General features: G+C 47.0%; 1 protein-coding gene across 1 annotated transcript; it reads right to left on the bottom strand.

The window, feature by feature from the left end:
• Positions 1–6,768: 6,768 nt before the first annotated feature.
• RS1 (retinoschisin 1) lies at positions 6,769–20,844 on the bottom strand. Its single transcript, XM_064407578.1, has 6 exons — positions 19,695–20,844; positions 12,001–12,026; positions 11,579–11,684; positions 8,447–8,588; positions 8,117–8,312; positions 6,769–7,008 (listed from the first exon to the last, which is right to left on the bottom strand). Exons 1-6 carry the CDS (start codon positions 19,744–19,746, stop codon positions 6,856–6,858), a joined length of 675 nt encoding a protein of 224 aa, XP_064263648.1. The 5' UTR covers positions 19,747–20,844; the 3' UTR covers positions 6,769–6,855.
• Between the last annotated feature and the right edge of the window lie 702 nt (positions 20,845–21,546).

The raw sequence follows: 21,546 nt of genomic DNA, 5'->3' as shown, positions 1-21,546 counted from the left end.
TTAACAACTACCACATGAGACAGCATAGATAAATCTGATGGATTAGGTCTGAATTTTACTTGTTCTGAGTTCTGCTTGGATACGGATTTGTGACCTTGTGTGCACCAATTGTTTGGTGCAAAAGCTGGGGTTTGACCTACTCAGTGGAAGATGCATGTGAAGTGTGAGAGGACTGGCCCCACTATGTTTGGATGCTTTCATTCCACCAAATCAGATTGCTTCTCAGACTCTTTTAAGACATAACAAAATGTTCTCAAAGAACATGCAAAATATGCAGCTGGGCAAAAGTGACTCTTGAAACATGACCCAAGAGCCTGAACATGGAATTTGTGTCTTAGCCTAAGAATGACTACACATCTCTTGTCTTCTCTGCAAGTCAATCTACCTCCTCTCTCTTGCAGAATGTGGTTGAGTTCAGGTTTGTTTCTTCTGAGCTTATTATTGACTCCAAATTTTGAAGAGACATCTAAAAAGATTCTTCCTCTAGGTACTGTTAGCAACCATGTAATAAAATATTGTTGGGCCTTCATCTGAAATACTTCTGAAACCTCCAAGCCATCTGAGCTCTCTCCAGAATCCCAGTGCCATCCTTTGCACTGCTTTGCAGTCTTCCCTTGGCCTTCCCCTTGTGGTTCTCAAATATTGCAGTTGCCTTGTTCTTTGTTGTTTCTCTAGTGCAGATTTTCAGGGAGTTAGAGGCCTTATCTACTACTCCACCCTATTTGCTGTTTTACTCAAACAGCTATCCTTAGACTTGCTCAGGATTTCCTTAATTTTAATTTTCCATTTCATCTGGATGAGATACCTTACCTCATTGTGCCCCCACCAAAACCCACTGCCTACCAGGCTTTTCCTTCCACCAGGTCTCTGTTTTCACAGGGCATTGTTTCTCTGGATCCGTTCTGAGAAATGCAAGGTGGCATCTCAATTGTACAGGTGTAGAAATGCGTTGTGAAGTAGCTGCTGTCGAAGAGCTTTCCATTAGCATAAAGATGAAGCATGTTCTTAGCACAAGGTGGAAACTGCTGTTCAAGTTTCCTATAGGATATGAACCTCTTGGTGTAAACTCCTGATATGTAGGTCCTGATATGTAGATCCAGTGGCAGAGCTTTTACTCTTTGGTTACATGGCAAAACTTTAAGCATAGGGAACTGTCTCGACCCTCCTTTTCTTTCTTTTTTTTTTTGCTAGTGCACATCTTAAGATACTACTGAAGGATATGACTAATTGAAAGAAGTAACTTTATATTTGGGTTATATGGACCAACAAGCTAAAATTTTCCCAGAAACCATAATATTTTTGGAAATTCTATGCAGGCATTTTAAAATCTGGTTAATCTGATAAGGAATTCCAGGACTGCTTAGGTCTCCACTGTGGAATGTTTCATTTTAAATTTGTGACATTTGGAAGAAAGAAAAAAAAATTAAATTTAGGAAAATCTTTTTTTTTTCCCTATCTGCCAGTACAGATTAACAGGCTGAGGAGGCAGCTTTCAAAACTTATAAATTTATGGATAAGATTCCCTGATGTTTTTTAACAGCTATTAGAAATCTAAAGCGCACAAACTTTTAAGTCTACCGTGCTTTCTGTTGTGGAAGGGATATGTTGTGGTGTTAGCCTTTTTAATCCTGGAATACAAATTGATTTTAAAATGTGTTGAATATTTAAGGATGATTTCATGCAAGTTAATAAACCATTTGTAAAGTGTTTGTATACAACCCTTTGTATCATGTTGTTGGTACACCTTACCAAATTTTTTTTGAGCATGTATTCCATTCTTTACTTCTGTACAATTTCTATTGTTGCTGTAAATATTCTAAAAGAGAAAAAAAAAATCCTGTGGTTACCTTAATTATCAGCATGGAAATGGTTAATTTTTACTGAGCACAATGTATTTTTGAATGGGCCTTCCAAAATATGTCTTTAATAAAAATGCAGATTTTGCACTAGAACCCTGGCACTGTTCAACAGCTGATCTTATTCCTGACACGTCTCTTCCAGAGCACCTCTCCATATGTTAGCTTGGCTCAGATGAGTGGAACGGACCAGAACCAGGACTCCTGTGCCCAGTGGGTTGCTGCCAGGTCCTGGCTGACTCCCCCATCTGAGAGGCCACCTGTATCTGTCCACAAGCCTGATGTTTCCATGGGATGTTTCCACAGGGCAACGTCTCTGAAGCACTTTGTTGCCCACATTCCTCTAGTCTCATGGCAGGATGGATTCTTCCCTTCAGGGCAAGAATGTCTGCTGTTCTCTTTTTTGAACAGTACCAACCCACCAAGCCCCTTAGCAGGCACCACCAGAAATTAAAAGGCTCTAAAAGTTTCCAGCCCACAATCTTCACCACAGAAGAAGTGTCATGATGACATTTTGTCACTGTAACATGTAAACTGAGACACTTCTAGGCAAATGTTGAGATGTTGAGGTGTCAGCAGTAAGAGTTTTAGATGGCTTCCTCTTCAATGTATCCTGGCTATAAGGTTTTTTGTTACTGCGTGCAGCTTTAAAAAACTTTAAATATTTCCCTGCTAGTCTCTCGTTCTTTGGGGTAATTGTAAACAAACTGAGTAGGGACCACTTTTCCTGGGCCTCCCTTCTTTCCCTCTGAGCTCCAGCAAGACTTGCGGAAAGCCAGAACTTGCAGTCTGTGGATCCCTCTGAAACAGCTGCCTGATGGGTTGTGCAGCAACCACAGCCTTGGTGAGACCAGGCTGCTGCCAGTGGCTGCACTGAGCTGTGCCCATCACCTCCTCAAGAGAGAAACTTCCAGCCTGAGCTAATGGTTTCAACTTACACCAGGACGAGCAGCCCAGCATTTTTATATTTCCATCTAGAAATTGGGTTGAAATGCATTTCCTTGAGGTGCCCAGTGCTCTGGGGACTTGGCTTAACTCCTAAAACCTTACTTGGCTCTTACTCTTCCAACAATCTGTACTCCCTGAAGAGCCCCAGAAACTGGAGTGGTCATCTCCTTGAAGAGGCTGAGGGCGTCGATGTGGTATCCCCAGTGTAGTCAGTATTAAACCCAGATGGGATGGAGGGCAGAGTGGACATTTTTTGACATTTTTCTCTGGATGGAAGTGAAGAGATAATTCCTGCATGTTCCTGCATTCCATTAAGATAAAGGGGCTATTGACTTAAAAATGAAGTGGCTGGTCTGGAGGCCTGAGGCAGTGTCTGATCAGGGAACTTAAACTGGGTACAAACTTCTCAGCACCGTTTGTTCCCTCACTTCTCTCTATACATCCCATCCTAAAAATCCAGGTCATAAAGCTGAAAGCTGTTCTTGGTCCTACTTCCTATTTCAAACCCCTTGTGTTTTATGCAGCTGCGAAGCCATACATTGGTCTGCCTATCTCTGCAGGTAAAGACCTGCAGGGTTTTTTAACATCTTTGTCAGTGGGATTGAGTGTGCTCTCACTATCCTATTGGGTGGTTGACACGCTGGAGGGAAGGAAACCCATCCAGAGGGAGCTGAGCAGGCTTGAGAGCTGGGCCTGTGCAAACCTCATTGAAGGTCAACAAAGCCAAGTGCAAGATCCTGCATGTGGGTCAAGAAAGTCACAAGCAGAAATACAGATTGGAGGAGGAACAGATCAAGAGCACCCCTGAGGAGAAGGACTTGGGGCTGCTGGTGGATGAGAAGTTCAGCATGAGATGACAAGGTGCACCTCCAGCCCAGAAGGCCGATTGTATCCTGGAGTGTATCAAAAGCAGTGTGGGCAGCAGGGTCAGGGAGGGGATTCTCTCCCTCTGCTCTGCTCTGCTCTAGTGGGACTCCACCTGGAGTGCTGTGCCCAGGTCTGGGGCTCCCAGTGCAAGAAAGATGGGAACCTATTGGAGCATGTCCAGAGGAGGGTCACTAATATGTTCACAGGGCTGGCACATCTCTCCTATGAAAACAGGCTGAGAGATTTGGGCCTGGAAGAGAAGGCCCTGGTGAGACCTTACAGCACCTTCCAGTACCTACAGGAGGCTGCAATAGAGCTGGAGAGGGACTTTCTCAAGTGCATGCAGTTATAGGACAAGGGGGATTGGCTCTAAGCTGAAGGAGGGCAGGTTTAGATTAGATATTAGGAGGAAATCCTTTACTGTGAGGGTGGTGAGGCACTGGGACAGAGTGCCCAGAGAAGCTGTGGACTCCTCATCCCTGGAGGTGTTCAAGACCAGGTTGGATGGGGCTCTGAGCAACCTGGTCTAGTGGAAGATGCTCCTGCCCATGGCAGGGAGACAGGAGCTAAATGATATTTAAAGTTCCTTCCAACCCAAACCATTCTGTGATTCCATGATTATGAGAAAAAGCTATTGTGTTTATGTAGTTACACTTCAGCTGGTGCTGTCTCGCTTTCAAGATGGTCTCAGTCACACTGTTACTCCAACATGCTGAATTTATGCAGAAGTCAAATGCAATTCTAAAAGCATTTTAGGACCACTTAATTAATTAAGCCTCTCAGCACTCTTTATATAAGAGGCAGAGGTTAAGTGAATTTCTAGAGGTCAATTAGCAAGTGAGCTGCATAGTGAGGATCAGAACAGAAACTCCTGCTTTAGCAGGAGCCATTGCAAATCAGACGTAAGTGCAAGTGGAGAGGTGAACTGCAGACAGAGGACAGGGCAAGGCAAGAGGCAAATGAACTGTGAAATGCACTGTGTTCCATCTTATGTATTACCATACATTTCAATCTAGGAAAAGGTCTAGTGATTTCTTTGGAGATGGGAGGCTGGAAGAGTGATAGCACAGGTCCTTTCTACCTAGAAAGTATTTTTTTCCTCCAAGGTTTTATTATATCCTCTCTGTAGGATCAGTCATGTGAAGATACATAATTTAGAGTGGTGCCTTGGTGTATAATGGTGTGTGGTCCATCCATTCAGGCTGTGCATTAAGCCTGCCAGCTCTTCCAAACCTCACAGGAGCTTCTGGCCTTTGCCATTGGGTGCATTTCCAAAACCAGACAACTGGAAAACCCTGGACTGTGCATAGGAGCTTGTCAGAGGCCAGTTACAGACAAGGCTTTACTAGCTACAGTCAAGCTTTGGGATGGTACAAATATTCACCAGCTTGTGCCCAGTTCATCCATCTGCCCCTCACGGCTACCCCTCCACTCCTCAGTCATGCAGGAAAACATCAGCCCCAGGGCTCCTTCCCCCACTATCATCCATCAGGACGTGGAGCAGAGCTGCCTGTGCTGCTTTTAGGGCAGGCAGAGCTGTGTGTTAACATGTTTGCAACTGCATCCCAAGCCTGGAAATGCTTCAGCTTTCAGTGTTGGTGTTAGCAAGACAAGAGCTGTGATGGCTGCTGGGCAGCCCTTGTCTCCCTGGTGCTGGATGTGCAGTGCCTCCAGGGAGGCTCCAATACCGTGCTGGTCCCACAGCCTGGCTGCTGAGGAAGTGCCTCGAGCTCAGTGGATCCTCTCAGCAGAGTTAGACTTGACTGATCAGCATTAAGGGAACCACATAGGGATTTCTTACTAAGAAAATGTGTCCCTAGACCAATTTGTGGATAGGCAAAAATCCCATCCATGGATGAGGAGGTGGGAGGGAAGCAAGAGAGTGCTGCTGTATAGCAATTATCTCAGATGGGAATTGGTCTTTTTTTTACATCTCTGTAGACTTGGTACCTTGATACTGTTGGTTAGTGGAGCACCTTTCAGACTTGCCAGAAGAGCTTATTTCCTTGAGACCTATTATTTATCTCTACATACAGGAATAAAACAAGGCAGAAATATCTGCTCTCACAAATGAATGTGATTAATTGCATAGCCATCCAAAAGCTTTTCTCAAGTTTTTGGTCACATCTCATTTGTTTTTAGTCATATCTGTGCTCCTGCCCTGTACACTGAGCATTCACCTCTCTGCCCACAGGGATAAGGAGAGGACAGGAGAGGCAGACAGGCTGCCTCAGTGCCACTGCCTTCATGCCTCTCCTCTCTTCCCTGAGACAATTCAGGTTCTGTTGCTGTGGGTCTTTGGGATGGATGCACAGATTGTTGGAAAATAGGGAAAAGGCCTCTGGTGCCTGCCAGGTTTGAGCTGCAGGTGTGTGGGAAGGCAAACCAAACCCTCCCTCATGTGAGCTGTGGGGGCTGCAGGTCCCACCTAGGCTGTGTTGGGCTGAGGCAGGGACATGGACCTCAGTAACTGGGCTGTCACCTCAGGAAGATGAGTTCATATTTCACATGCCCCAAATTCCTTGGGTGCTAAACACCCACTGGAGATTGGGCCATGGAGATCAAACAGTTAAGAAGAGCGAGTCCCTGTATCTGTGCCCAAACACCCACAGGGAGGAAAGTGCTGGGGTCCCCAAGATGTGCCAGTGCGAAAACAGAGAGATCACAGAGAGGGTTTGTCCACCTGGTGCTCAAAGCACTGATGTCTGTCCCAAAAGCAGGCACAGCAGCTCAGGCCAGAGCGTTCCTGATACAGGCAAACATGAGGTGATTTGAGAGTGTGATATTCAGGTGGGGCCCTTGTACCAGGGACAGGCCAGGTGAGGCCCCAGCGCCATCTCAGGGATGAGGGTGAGATGTCTGTCCTGGCATACAGCATACATCCTGAAGAGAATCCAAGCCCTGCCTGTGGGCCTCATCTGCATGTGTTCCAGTGTCCTCAGCACATTGTGATGATCATTTCCCCAAGATGACACCCAGGGCCCAAAGCACCACACCTCAGAGGATCCAAGCCATGGCCCCGAACCTTCCTCTTCCCCAGTGCGTGTCCACAGCCCCCTCAGCTGCATCACCAGGCGTGGTGTGAAGTAACATTTTATTCAAGACAGCCCTTCCCTCGCAGGCCTTCCCTCGCGGGAGAGGCGGCGGGGCAGGCAGACACCCACGAGCCCTGCGGGCACGGTGCTCAGCCGCACTTGCCCAGGCACTCGAGGAGCTCCATGCGGATGGCGATGCGCACGTGCCAGCCCAGCGGGATCAGGCGGATGAAGCGCGCCACGATGGGCGGCCGCAGCAGGTTCTGCACCGAGGACGAGCGGTCGGAGTTGCCATAGAAAACCTGTCGAGGGAGGGGTGGGTGGGTGGTTATGGGGCTGGAAATCCTGTCCCATGACTTTTGGGTTGCCTGTGCAGAGCAGAGGAGGAGGTTCCTTCCCCTCCACCCTCAAAACAAAAGACTTTAAAAATAGCCAGATTTAGGCAATTTTTGTCACACTGATTCAGTTTTCTTAGCAGGCCATTTTCCCCCGTCAGTCCTGCACTTTTTACAGTTAGGCCAGAAAATCTCACCCCATTCTCATCCCATTCTTTCTCATTTGCCTTCCTGTACCAAGACACTGCTTGTTTGAAGTGAGCATGATTGACTTTGGCTCTTTGAAGTTCATGAGACAGGCTCCTACACAAGCCATTATAGATGAAAAAAAAATATGAAGGCCCTTTCCCCATTCCTTGGCCTGGATGTCACATCTGCTGCCATGACCTGTTTTTTTTGCTGCCAGCCCCAGGGCTCCAGGAACTTCAGCAAAGCCAGCAGAGCCTCCTATGCTAGGACAGGGCCATTCCCATGGATGGGCATTGAGAATAGCTGGGAGGCAGCAGCTGTGGCATCCCCCAGCCCAGCTGGACTGCACAGGCATCAGAGGCAACTCTGTAATATCTCCCCAATGCAATTCTTTGTTTCAAGTCAACCAGTAAGAAGTACAGCATGACAATGGTTTGGTAGGTTATGACTTAACTAGTTGCAGATTTTGTCTGAAGGGTTTTTCTGCACCACGATCACACACTATCCCTGGACATGGCAATAAAAGAAATCCCTGTGCACTGCCAAAGCATGGCTGGGGCTGTGTGGCCACAGCTGAGAAAGGGGTTTTATCATGGAGTTGCTGCCTCCTCTGCAATGCCAGTTAATGCCTCTGAGCTTAATCTGGACTCCAGTATGACCATTAGAAAACACAAATAATGTATTTTGTCCTTCTGCACTGGTCAGCATGACACACTCTCACCTCAGGGGGAATGGCCCCTCTGTGCTGCTCCCTGATGCAGAGTAAGCACCAAGACCCACCCTTCTGCTCCCACGGGATCCCCCTTTTGATGCACCTTCCTCTGGGACCTGTTGTCACCAAGCATGCCACCCTTCCACCAGTGGCCAAAGAGCAAAGGTCACTGACCCGGTTGTTGCCGGTCTGGTCCTTGTAGTACACCCAGTTGAGGTTTTCGTCGGTGCGGTACTGCACGCTGTACTTGGTCATCCACTCGTCAGCGTCACAGCGCCCTTGTGTGAGGATCCCCGAAATCACCTTCACCTCCTTCAGGTCGATCTGCAGCCACTGTGCAGTGTCCTGGTACTTGGAGAGCCACGCACACCTGGGGGGACACCACCAGCCCCGCTCTGTCCTCCACCGTGCCCCCCAGGCAGACCCTCCTGCTCCACACAGCCAGGGCTCCCCAGCCCCACACCCACAGCCCCAGGACCCCTCAGGGGGCATTTTTGGACTCACCCGAAGCCTTGGCCGTTGAGACGGGCCTTGTTGGCTGTCCAGGAGGAGTACCAGCCCGTGTACTGCTCAGGGTTGGAGCAGCTGATCTGGTCTGGCGTGACAGCACCAGACTCAAAGCCCAGGGGCTTGTGGTAGGGACACTCTGCAGAACAAGGGGAAAAACACTTAAGGGACAGAAGTGGCTCTGTTTTCTAGGTGTGTTTGCACACATATTGTGAACACTTCCTGGGGTTTCATTGCTCTCTCTTCTCCCTCATTAGAATGCTGGGAATGCTCTTATCCCAGACCACAACCTGCCCTGGGGCCACAGGGTCTTAATTTCTAACCTTCACTTGTATTAATTTCTAACTCTTCTTTCTCTCCCAAACTTACTAAACTTGTTCTGACTGCAACATTTTGGGGGAAAGGCTTTATTCAGATGTTGCAATCTGAATCTCCCTCTTGTAAGCATGTGGAAGAAGAGCCTGACTGGTTGCATCAACCTGGATCCAGCCTCCAGGCTGTCATATTTTTGCCTTGTGTAATGCTGGGTACTTATTTTCTTGCTGGGCTTTGCCTCCTTCTGGCCCTCCAATGACTGTCTTGATTTACAGCTCTACTTGCATGGCAAAATTGCTGAGCCAGCTCAGGTCATCCTTCCACAAGCACCCTCAGATCTGCATTTCTTTGCATCTGGAGGTGGTCTTGCCTTGTGGAAAACTTGCAGGTGCTCTGGTGCCAGTGAGATGTCATGCTCAGCCCTGCTCAGGGATTTCCATCTCAGTTTTTGACTGCAGATCTTCAGGGTAATAATCCTGCCCCCACAACTGTCTTCTGCAATAGTGAGAAATTCAACATGACTACCACTGACTGCAAAACTACTGGATAAAGAACTACTCCTCATTAAAACTTGCTGTGGTGGGTCACCGCACAGTGCTCTGGAAGGCAAGACTTTAGTGAGGCTGAGCACCTGCATGCTCCCTGGACCTACTGCAGGGTTTTTTTTGTTATCATCTTTTTTTTTATGTGATCAGGTTATTATTGGGTATCAAGATACACAAAATGAAGGCACTCAAGTGTCATATAGGGATTGCCTAGGCAAACATCTATATCATGGGCAGCATTTTCTGATTTTGCAGCCTATGGAGTCTCTGGAGTCCCCAGAGGTAGTTCTGTCCCTTTCTCCAGTTTAGCATAGTCAGGGGTCTCAGCAAAAAAAGGAGCAAGCGAAGCTCTGTGCAGTTCACTTGTGGGTGAGAGGTTTCCCTGCCTTATCCATACCTGAACAACCACCGTGGTGCCTCGTGTCACAACAAATTAACATGTGGGGAGCAGCAGTGGGTGCCCAGAGCCCAGCACGACTGTGGCCTCCCCAGTGCAACTCCCCAGCACTGCAGCCATGTGGTCGATGTCTCATTAGCAAGCTCTACTAGGTCAATATTGCACGCATCAATAGCTCATTAACATATCTTGCTCAGTTGGAACCTCATTAACATGTTTTTCCCCATGAAAACATATAGCCACTGTCCCACCTTCCTCCAGGCATGGAAACATCATGCTTTTCCACCACGTTAAAAGCCTTGCTCCCTTTGTGCAAGAGGGTGGCCCGTGTGTTTACAACTCGTCAGGCTTATCTCGAACACCACCCAACTTTACTTTTAGCAACACTAATCCACAGACCACACAACCATAATGCAATTAGCAGGTCACCTTCTGGTGAATCCATTTGTGCCATGCACAGGGACCTGCCAAAACAGATGCCTGGTGCCTGCCCAGCCAAAGCAGCTGAACCATTGAGCACAGTTACTGCCAAGCCAGAGAAAAGCCATGCAGCGTTTGTGAGGCTGGCTGCTCCCTTTGGCCATGCCAGAGGCAGCTCTGCATGGCTGTTCTGCAAACTGTCCCTGGGCAGCAGGGAGCCAGACCACACCACCCTGGCTGGGCTGGGCAAGGGGAATGCAAAGCCCCTCTCTGTGGACAGCAACAGCTGGAAGTTACAGTGGAAACATTCCTCATTCAGAAAAGCAAGGGAAATACTTTCACTACTCAGCTACATAATGCTAATGTGAGAAACACCCCCTCACACCTGGTCTGGCCAGGAAACCCAGCTCAGCTCCTTGCCCACATGTTCCTTGGCCATGAACAGATCAACAAAACCTGCCACCTTCCCTTCCCTTCCCTTCCCTTCCCTTCCCTTCCCTTCCCTTCCCTTCCCTTCCCTTCCCTTCCCTTCCCTTCCCTTCCCTTCCCTTCCCTTCCCTTCCCTTCCCTTCCCTTCCCTTCCCTTCCCTTCCCTTCCCTTCCCTTCCCTTCCCCTTCCCCTTCCCCTTCCCTCCCCCTTCCCTCCCCTTCCCTCCCCTTCCCTCCCCTTCCCTCCCCTTCCCTCCCCTTCCCTCCCCTTCCCTCCCCTTCCCTCCCCTTCCCTCCCCTTCCCTTCCCTTCCCTTCCCTTCCCTTCCCTTCCCTTCCCTTCCCTTCCCTTCCCTTCCCTTCCCTTCCCTTCCCTTCCCTTCCCTTCCCTTCCCTTCCCTTCCCTTCCCTTCCCTTCCCTTCCCTTCCCTTCCCTTCCCTTCCCTTCCCTTCCCTTCCCTTCCCTTCCCCTTCCCTTCCCCTTCCCTTCCCCTTCCCTTCCCCTTCCCTTCCCCTTCCCTTCCCTTCCCTTCCCCTTCCCTTCCCTTCCCTTCCCTTCCCTTCCCTTCTTTAAAAACATGCTGCAAAGAAGGAATAAACTGTTTTTCTTGGTCCCTGGAGAGTCTAGAAGATTTCACAGGCTAAGCTGCAGCAAGGGAGAACGAGCCTACATGGTACAAAAGGTTTCCTACAGCAAATCTTACACATGGCAGTAGCTGCCCCAGCCAGTCTGGGGAAGCACCAGCACCAAGGGCTCCAGAGGGAGAAAGACAAATGCCCAGTGTCACTGGTCAGCATGGGCCAGCCCAGGTCAGCATGGGCCAGCCCAGGTGACCTCCCAAGGCCCAGGCATGGGGGCTGCCTCTGCCTGATGGTGCAGGGTCATCCCCTCATCCCACAGTGGTTCAGCTCCACCAGCCCCATCAGCAACTGGATTTGGAACGTGCCAGCTCTGCAATGCCAGGAGCAAAGGGGAAGCTGCTGAAGGGCACCAGACAAACACAGCTGAAGGGTCCCTCTGTACCTGGCATGCACTCTAAGCCATTAGTCCCGCTGGACCACACCGAGTTAGGGCCTCCCTGGCAATCGCATTTGCAAGCCTTGCTGTGCCACAGCTCCAGTCTCTCATCCTAAAAGAAAGGTAAAAAAAAAATAATTAATCTACATAGTCATCAACAATAGTGTCACGAGGCCAAATCTGAATTCTGAACCTTAGACAAATGCTTGTGCCTGTCTGGAGTGCTGCACCTTGTCTGAGACCCCTTCCTGTTGCCAGCTCAACATGCAGCACAGAACGACTTGGATTCCCTTGGCTTCAGAGGTCAGAGCATGTGCCTGAGCTTGAAGGCCCAGGTGCCAAACCTCCTTCTGCCCCAAGGCACCAAGGCTGGGCAGTGTCAGACCCCCAGCATTTACCTGGCAGCTGAACTATCCAGAGAGACTTACCTCTCCTGGGGAGAGGGCCATCACAGCTGGGGAGTGGGCGTGGAGGGAAGAAGAGAGAGACAGAGAGAGATCAGAAACAAAGATGCTGTAAGCAAACATCAGGAAATACAATCAACATTTACTCCTGAAATAGAGACAAATAAATAGAGGAAGGACGGATTAATCTACCACATTTTCCCAAGGTGATTGCCAGGAGCAGGCAAGAGAACATGGGCAGGAGCAGGGCACTGCATGTGCTCATGTCTGTGCCACTCTTCCATAGGGTTTTCCTTCAGATGCCTTTGGCATCTCCTCTTCCTGATCAGATACACCTAAATCACCCTGAGGCAAACACATGCTGGACCTCTCAGTCTCTGCTTTACAGCTAGTTTTGTTCATATGCATTTTTCTGTCTTTCTGCTCCACACTTTTCCTGTCACATTTTCCCCTTTAAATGTTTAAGCTGATGAGCTTGAAGGGTCAAATCCTAGCCTGGTGCCACTGCAGATCCCAAACATGTCTTTGGAGGAGACAGGATATCTCACAAGGTGCTTGGTCTGAGATCATTCCCTCTGGATGTGATGGAGAAAAAAGAAATGTAAATAAGCCTTCCTAATCTGTTTTACAGACAAGACTATACCTCTTTTCCTTTCTTAGGGAAAACCAGTAATTGTGGCTGTGGAGGAAGAGACTGCTATTTTTGCAACACCTGACCTGTTTTATCTCCTGCCTCTTACTGAGCAATGGCTTTTTATGAGGGTTTTTCCTTACTGAAAAGGCTCTCCTTGCTTCACAGTGAAGTCCAAAGTAGAGTATGTTAACAGCTTTTAGACTGGTGGAATATTTCCCAAAGAGCTATGAAAAAAATAATTTAAAACAATAATCCCATGACTGCTGATAACTCATCAACACAAGTCAAATGTCAAACATCAGGGTTTCAGAGATGTAGGGAATCTACAAGCTAGTAAGGAAAAAGTGGTTGAGCAGGTAAAAGCTTGCATGCAGTAGCTGTGAGAAACCCGCCATCTTCAGAAGTACTGTGAATATGAAAAGACTATTTTTTTTCACCAAATGAATTAGACTCTGAATTATTCACTGAAATCTAGTTATGATTTATTCATTCATACACTGTCACTTTGCTGAGCCTAGGAAGCTGCAGCTAATGCTGGGAATTTACATTCTACATGACTTTACCAAGTTTCATCTCAAAAGACTCACAAACACAGAGCAATTATAATCAGCTGAAATATAAACTATATACAAAGCTCTGTTTATTACTGAAACGCAACTGCTCCTTGTGTGTGAAAATGAGTCTAAATGTATCAAGAGTCTAAAAGAAAGACCTTCAAAAGCAAAATGATAAATTTTTAAAGATTCCTTTCTCTAACACAGATATGGTGTCCTGTGCTTCAGTGTCCCAGAGTAGCACTTCTGGCATCAAGAACTTACCACATTAACCCACAGCACTGGCCCTGGCAGAAGAAGTGAATGCCAGTCTACAATAAAAAGTTGTGACTTCTAGTCAGGCTGAAGAGGGAGGCAGGGATCACCCAGAGCCCAGCATGCTCAGGAGGAAAACATGCTTGGACATCTCCAGACATCTTGGAAAGCACAGGCTGGGGACCCCACACAGCAGTGCACTACACCTGTCCCAGCACAAATGTTACCAAGCCAACCCTGGGATCCACTGAGCAATCAGAAAACCAAGGCAGAGGGCAAACTCAGAGCCAGCCCTGTGCTGTGCCACATGGGGCAAAGAGGTCTGACTTAAACCTGTGTGAAGGTGATTTAAGTTAATGCTGTCTGTCAATACAAGAGAAACCAGGATTTTATCACTTACCAAAACTGGACATATTTGCCAATAAAAGTAATGCAGTGCCTGCCTCTCCTGCCTGCCCTGTGCTGTTTGATGCCAGTGCAGGAGAGGCATTGGTACCTGGAGCAGGAGATCCAGGCTGGCTGGTGTCTCTCCTGCCCTGCTGGCCCACAGAGTGGTGCCCTTCCCAAGCAGGACAGGTGCCCTGCTCCAGGAGCACCAGCTGCAAGGGCTTCCTTACCCTGACATCTGGGGTGGCTTCCCAGCCATCACAGCCTGCTGTGTGTTCCCATTGCCCAGCAATTCCTGGCTTTCAGGGCTACAGGCTTGGCTCCTTCCATCTGCTAAACTACTTGATTTTCATCTTTAAGAAGATTTATTTTTGCAGAAAAAAACTTTTGTGGTTTTTTTTTTGTTGTTGTTTTTTTTTTTTGGTTTGGTTTGGTTTGGTTTGGTTTGGTTTGGTTTTGGTTTTGTTTTCTCTTATGGTGGTTTAATGCACTTTAGTCTGGAAAAGGGGTTGGAAAAGGCTTCTTCTGGATCATGGAGTCCAGTCATTAACCTAAGGAAGTTATGTTCCCTGACTGCAATGTGGTGAGGCGTGTTCTTAAGCACTGCATGCCTGGGGTGGGGAAAGGGGATGTGAGTTACCAGGATGGTGTAGGATATTGCTTTGTGACCATGCTGAGCCCTTCAACAGGCCTCCTGAGTCCCTCCATTTTGAGAGCCAAGATCAAAATTGAATCTGCCATTGACACATGCAGCTGGCAACTCAACAGGGTGAGTGAAACAACAGGCAAGAAGGAATAGATTGCAGGTGGGTGGGTGGGTGTATGGTAGCATCAATTCAAGCGCCCAGAATAAATCCTCCTGCCCAGGTGACCCAGCATTTTGTGGGTGGCTGCACTCAGCCAGTGGTGCCTGCTCCTGAGCTGCGAGAGTGGCTTTGAGTGTTTTTAGCCTCATCTGCTAGGGGACACCACTGCAAATCAAGCAAGGGTGTGAATTTCAGGCAGGAAGGCCCTTTTTTAAAATGCAATGTTTTATTGCAGCACACAGCAGTGCAAAGGCAGTGCCAAGGCACAGGTGCTGGCATGCTGCCCCTGTGGCTGTCCAAGCCTCCTCCACTCCTCACTGCATAACTTGCTGATTTAAACCCCTCAAACAGGAGTTCAGCTTCCTCTTTTTCAGCTTGGAGAGGTGAACTGCTAAGGGCTCACTCCCAAAGGGGCTCAGCCACCCAACCACGGTACAGGGGAGCAGCAGGCTTGGTGTGGGGTGAGCGTAGCAGTGGATGGCCAAATGCCCTGCCTGGGCAGTGCAGCCTGATAACCCCTGGCCATGGGAGAGGAAAGCAAACGAAAGATGCCCTTGTGCCTGCAGCTGGCCACAAAACATAGTAATTGATATATTGGTGTGTTTGCAGCTGTGACAGGCCCTGTCCTACAAAGGAAATGAAGAGGAAAGCTGGCTGCCAATAGTCTAAAAATGTGATGGGCAGTATGCTTTTATAGCAAGCGTGTTTGCCTTCAAGGAAGGTTACAAAGATAATTGGTAATTGTAGGTCAGACAGAACCAATTGCTGCAATTCAAGGGAGAGTCATAAGGCCTGCACAGCTGCCAGGGGCTGTTGTTTTAAAAGCACAGGACTGACAAAAACCCCAAAACATTAAAAAGGAAAGAGCTCTATTTACTGCCCCCCAGGACCTTCAGCAAACCATGAGTTCAGTGAAATAAATTATTATCTGTGTTTGTGGAAGGCAGAGAGATAAGGCATGTGCATTTCCTGTCCCTTCATCCCACCCTGCAGTGCTGTGTGTCCAGAGCACTGCCATGCACAAATGCTGTCCCATAGCACGGAATTTAGGGACCAGGGCTTGGGACAAGATCCAGGGCATGATTTTGTGCCAGGGAACCTGTGCTGGTGAGGCTGGGCTGGAGCCCAGGTCCTGAGATGTCTCCACTTGGCACCTGCTGCTCAGCAGGATGAAGGGCAGTGATACTCCAGGAACTGGTCCAGGTTTGGGGCAGAGACAAAAGAGCTGGCAGAGGTAGCCCTGGGATGCCAGGATGGGGTTTCCTGAGGTGGAAGTTGGATAAAGCAGCAGCCACAGCTTAGGGCTACTTGGGAAAATGGGAAATCAATAGCAAGGAAACCCAGCTGCTGGCATTTCAATGACAGGAACAGGTAACTGTGCTTCTCAGAAAAATTGCAATCATTAGGAATGTGGTTAAACAAGAGAAAGAAAGGAAGATAAGTGTGGGCAGAAGTAACACTGCCAAAGGCTGTGTTCAATACAGTAACTCTGAGGAATCATATTCACTATCCTGACCATAAAGTCAGAAAAGCAAGTCATCTTTTAGTGTAGGAATTAATGACAGGTATACAAGCATGAGAAAGCACATTATAAATATGAAAAAAAGGAAATAAAATATAACACAGAATAAATGTCAGTCACTCAATTTACTGGAATAAGTTCACACAAACTTATTACAGGAAAAGTATGTGGAAAATATTAATCTCTTTATTTATTTACTTTATTATATAGGTGTCCTAGAAGTTTCAGCTAGAAAATAGTTGATTTTTTGTCTCATCTCTGGAAGCAACGCCTCAGTTTAATGGTGCTCAGAGAGGTAAAGTTATTTTCTCTCCCCCCAGAGGAGAGCAATGCCCCCATGATGCAGCCGTGCTTTCTGGGCACAGTGGCTCCTTTTGCACAGTCACCTTTTCCCTTCTGCACCTGTGGGTTATGGGGTAGAGGAAAGAAAAATATCTTAACCCCTCCAGAAAAATAAGGGCTGGAGCTCCAGAATAGCCCGAAAAAGTCACAAAAATGAAAGACATGGCTGGAATGGGTAGCACTGGTTTTATCATGCTTTCTGAAAGTCCCTCTTTTCCCTGAGCACCGCATCAGACAGCATCAGGAAGCAGAGTTAGCTAACAGCCTGTAAGCAATAGAGGGTCGAAACACTGAAAAAAGCATTGCAGCGCCTCTGTGCCCATTGGGTGCTCGTTTGTACCTCGCTGTATTATTAACTTCGGCTATTTTTACATGCCAGCCCCGAAAATCGTGCCAGGCAGCTGAGGTGACTCACATCAGGTTGCGCCAGCCTCTGTAAGAAGGTGGATTTCGGGAAGCTGCCACTCTGGTGCTGCTCTGCCCATCTCTCCTTGCCCCGTGCCAGAGGCAGCGGTGCCAGGGCCCTGTGGCCGGTCCCCAGGTCCCCTTGGCAGGCACAGCCCCCCTGCCCAACCCTTCCTGATGGCTTTTGTCGATTTTCCCCCGGGGCTTTTTCCATGGCCACGCTCGGCAGGCTCCACGGGAGCCGGTGTTGTGCAAAGGGCATTTTCATCTCTAAAAATCGGGGGCCGTGCCAGCAGGCCGGGACCTCCGGGACAGCCGCAGGTCTGTGCCCACCCAAAGACAGCCCAGCCAGGCTGGCCTGGGCACGGCACGGTGCCCACCCAGGGACTGCAGCCCTAAAGCCGCCGGGCGGAATGCTCAGCCTGTTCTCCTGCAGGTGACACTGTGGCCCCAGCAGCACCGACACATTTTCTTTATCTGAATGATTTTCATCAGGTTTTCCTTTCCATTAATTTTTATTGTGGTTCATTTACTATTTACTGGTATTTGAAGGCAATAAAAAAAACATATTTAAGTAATCACAATTGCACCTATTTAATTCATATTAATTTCCCTTTTTCCATAATGTTTCCACCAAATTTTATGTTGTGACAATATTTGAAAAAACCTAAATTAATTTTTAAAATAATCCACCTTTCCTCCCTTTTTTCTTAAGAAATATATAATTAATTATCTTTTTTCCCCAAAGCACTCCTTAGAAATGTTCAGCATTTTCTGACCTTATTGACATGTTTATTCCTTCCTGCTTGGAACTACGCCGAACATCGCCTGCATAGCAATTTCATTAGACAAATTGATTACGCCAAAGGGCAGCTGTACTAAAAATGTTATTTACTGTGATGCAAAAAGCATGTTTGAGCCCTTAATTTATTTTTTTTTTTTGAGGGGGGCAGGGTGGGGAAGATTCTTGTTTTAAGGGTTTTTGTGTGTGTGTGTGCTTTTTTTTACTGGGTTTTTTGTTTTGTTTTTGGTTTTGGTTTTGGTTTTTGTTTTTCTTTTGTGGTGGTGTGTTGTTGTTGTTGTTGTTGTCGTTGTTGTTTTTGGGAGCTTTTTTTGTTTTTTTTTAGTGAAGCTGCAAAAACCAGAGGTGAAAAAAGAGAAATGCGCAGCTGCCGCAGGAGCCCTCCTGCTGCACCATATGCTGAGCTGCCCTGCCCTGCCCTGTTCCCAGCCAGCACAAGGCCAGCCGAGGCTCCTCTAAGCCTACCTCGCTCTGCCAGGGAAAATCAGCTAAGCAGCTTATGGTGGCATCAGCGCACGTAGCTGCGAGCGCTGACCCAGCGGAGAGGGGACAGGCAGTGTGAGGGGCACCGGGGCTGCCCTTTGTACCCACGACAGGACACTTAGACCACGAAGCAGGGAAAACCAGTAAATTAAAAAATACTATAAATTAAGAAAATAAATTAAATACCAAAGGAGTGATGCCTGGAAAGTGATCTTGCAACTTATTTTTCACTGCAGGCTCTCCAAAAATATCCTGATGTGTGGGTGTCTATTAAAAGCAAGCTGTGTCTGGAATTCAGAGCAAGGTATATGAACTTATTCCAAGGACTAATTGCAGTTATGCCACCCATAAGGAAAAAAAATGCTGAAGTCTGTATAAAATCACTCTTCCTAGGCGCTCAGGCACCAGTAGCCTTCCCAAGTGAAACAAAGGAGAGTGATAAGGTACGAGGAGAATGTACAAATATTTGCTGGGAGATTAGCAGAAAGACCTATTAATTAGGCAGAGCTGGGTACAGCCAAACATAACAAGATGAAATTAAGGTATGGCTAGTCGAGGAGCACTTCTTTTCCTACCCATGAAATTTGGTAGAGTAAAACATTCAACAGAAACACAGAAAGAGAGAAAAAACCAGACATACCAAAGTACTGGGAATTCAACACCCACATGAGAAAAGTTGGGCTGTCTGATTAATCTGTTCCTCACCCTGACAGATCATACTTGATTCACACATTCATGTCGGTAGACACTGCCCACCACTTACCAAGAGCAACCCTCAGCCTCATTTAAGAAAGAAGTAGCTTTGCCATTGGCTTTGATGAAGCCAGAAATTTAAATATGAACTAGGAAATTATCTCCTTGTTCTCCACAACTGGGTGAATTAAAATGGAAGGAGTTGTCACACTATATTTTCTGTCTCCTTCTAGCTTACCTACTTTTGTTGAACATGAGGAAGCCTCAAAATTGATAAATACCTTTCCCATTTTCTAGACTTATGAATTGCTTTTTGTTCTAAAAGTATCTTTGGAAGTCTTTTCCAGGCCAAAATACCTTGAAAGGCCTTAAAAAAAGGGCAATCTTCATCAGCAATGTCTTGCTGCTAAGAAAATGATCAGTTTTTGATTAATCAAGAGTTTTGATTAATGAAGGACCAGTCTTTCATGTTATACTGCACCTCATTTTTCAAATCAGCATTATTATTTACACACTGGCTCAGCTGCACTACAATTTTCTTTGCAAATTCATATTTTGACAAATTATATGGCAAATTTTTTACACTGCAATTATTTTTTTTGAAACAGAGTTTTACTACTGAATATTCATAGAGCTGTAAGAATGCTGCTCACTCATGTACATAAATTACACATCTCCTCCACATTTTGCCTTTCCCCGAATTATTATGTTTCCATGAGAATGTAGAGAAGAGCTTGCTCTGTACCCCATAGCCCCTGGCAGAAGAAAGCATGGCTGAAACAGGAAACACAAAGAGGAATATTTGAAAGTGCCTCTCAGGAGGCAAAGTGCATACCTTTGTACCAGAAAAGAAGAGACAGCAGGACGCGCCCCATCTTGTACTCCATCTTTTCCTTCCTCTGTTGTGAGCAGCTCCTCAGTGCACTGCTTGGCTTGATGGGAAGGCATGAGATTAACTTAAGCGTTGCCTAAGCACCTTACTCTCCTCCATTCCCATGATTTTATCAAGCACCATCAAGCCAACCACACACTTGTTACTGTCAAACTCCATCCTAGAGGCTGTGCCATCTGTAATGGTTTTTAAAAGGCAACAAGTACTGAGGTACTGACACTCTGAGTGTGAATCTGATTGTACATGTAGACATATGTCCAAATAAACCAGGATATACCTATGTAAAAACCACATACACACCCTACAGAGATGCAGATGCCTAATGCTCATAGAAGATGTATAGTATATATTGTATGTTGTATATAGCATGTATTCATTATCTTCCACCCCAATTATTTAGTTCTACACTAGCAATGTCTTTCCTAGCAATAGTTGTGTGTAGAAATCTGCCCTGGCCTTACTGCTCTTCCAGTCACCTAATTGCACAGGGCTGAAAACTGCAATTAGCAGATCAAACCAAAATAGTGTTTTTCAGTTGTTTACTTGCTAGGCTGCAAAAATCTCTAACCAAAAATGTAAACCTCTCTTTGCTACTTTTCTACTTAAGTATTCTCTCAACCAGCCTACACCAAAGATTTGACTTTGGAATGATTGATTCAAGATAAAAATAGACTGCTAGTGATCCCAGTGGATCTTGCACCTGTTCCTCCAATCTCTGTTGATTATATGAAATTAGCAGTGAATTTTTAATGGAGGTTTTTGAAAGCAATTGCTTCAGAAGCAGCTTGCTTTGTTGCAAGAGATCTCAGATTGTATGCACTGGGAATAGATTAAGGCACTGCTTTGATCACATAAGCTGAAGTTGAGTTAAGCCAGCCGTGTCTCTACTCTTCTGGTTTATATTAATTTTACAATGCTGTGCAAAGAAGGATGCTGAGTTTTCAAAAACAGTCCCTTGGGTAGGATTCATTTCACTTGCCTTTGGACACCCACAAATTTGGAATGCCCTGTAAAATTTGATGTCAGGTACAGCATCCCACTGCAGTCTCACCTCCAGCATCAGCACACCCCAGACTCACCAGGGTATGTGACATGGACGGGAGGAGTCTCCCACCAAGGATCTCACTGCTCTGCTCAGCCTGAAGGAGTTTAACCTCCTCAGCCCAACACTTTTCCCACTTTACCCCACCTCCATGGAGAGGGGGTTGTCACACCTGTGGCACAGACATGGCCACTCTGCTTCATGGACCTGGGCCAGCTCACCCCAAACACTGGGAGAGAATCAAAGCATGGCAGGGCAAGCAGAAGGGGCAGCTCATCCCAGGCCCCAGGAAGGAGATAATTTTTCTAAGGGCACGGGGCTGCTCCTGATTTTTTGCCAGAGGCCTCATGCACATATGCTGTTCCTGTCCTGGGGCAGGGAAACCCACCAGCAGGTCCAGCCAGGAATTAAAGAAATATGAGGCTCACTGAGGGTACAAGGGCAGCTCTGGGCATCTGAGGCAGTGCAGCATCTCACTTCAGCTTCTACACATATCCTCTTTATATTGTTCAGTCTAAAATGGGCTGCCCCAGAGACAGAGATTTTCAGAGCTGCTGAAGACACTCAGATATCTATTCCATCTCTGCATTGCTGAGCAGTTGGTGTCTAAATCTCGTGGGTTTGAAAATCCCAGCTTAAAAATCCCTAAATACCTTTTCCACATATCTCTTGGAAAACCAGATCTGAGCTTCAGCCTCTCACCTTATGGTCTCATAAGGACAGGTCACATGGAAGGAGAGCTACTCACACAAA

Source organism: Passer domesticus, chromosome 2 (assembly GCF_036417665.1).
Source record: "Passer domesticus isolate bPasDom1 chromosome 2, bPasDom1.hap1, whole genome shotgun sequence".
NCBI classification, from domain to species: domain Eukaryota; kingdom Metazoa; phylum Chordata; class Aves; order Passeriformes; family Passeridae; genus Passer; species Passer domesticus.
This window is presented reverse-complemented; position numbering and strand designations above follow the sequence as displayed.

Bases quoted from the DNA above. Each gene is read 5' to 3' on its own strand.
- RS1 (XM_064407578.1), bottom strand. From the start codon at position 19,746: ATGGAGTACAAGATGGGGCGCGTCCTGCTGTCTCTTCTTTTCTGGTAC. The intron at 11,685-12,000 runs GTAAGTCTCTCT...CCTTTCTTTTAG, and splicing joins TGGCCCTCTCCCCAGGAGAG to GATGAGAGACTGGAGCTGTG. The intron at 8,313-8,446 runs GTGAGTCCAAAA...GTGTCCCCCCAG, and splicing joins CTCAACGGCCAAGGCTTCGG to GTGTGCGTGGCTCTCCAAGT.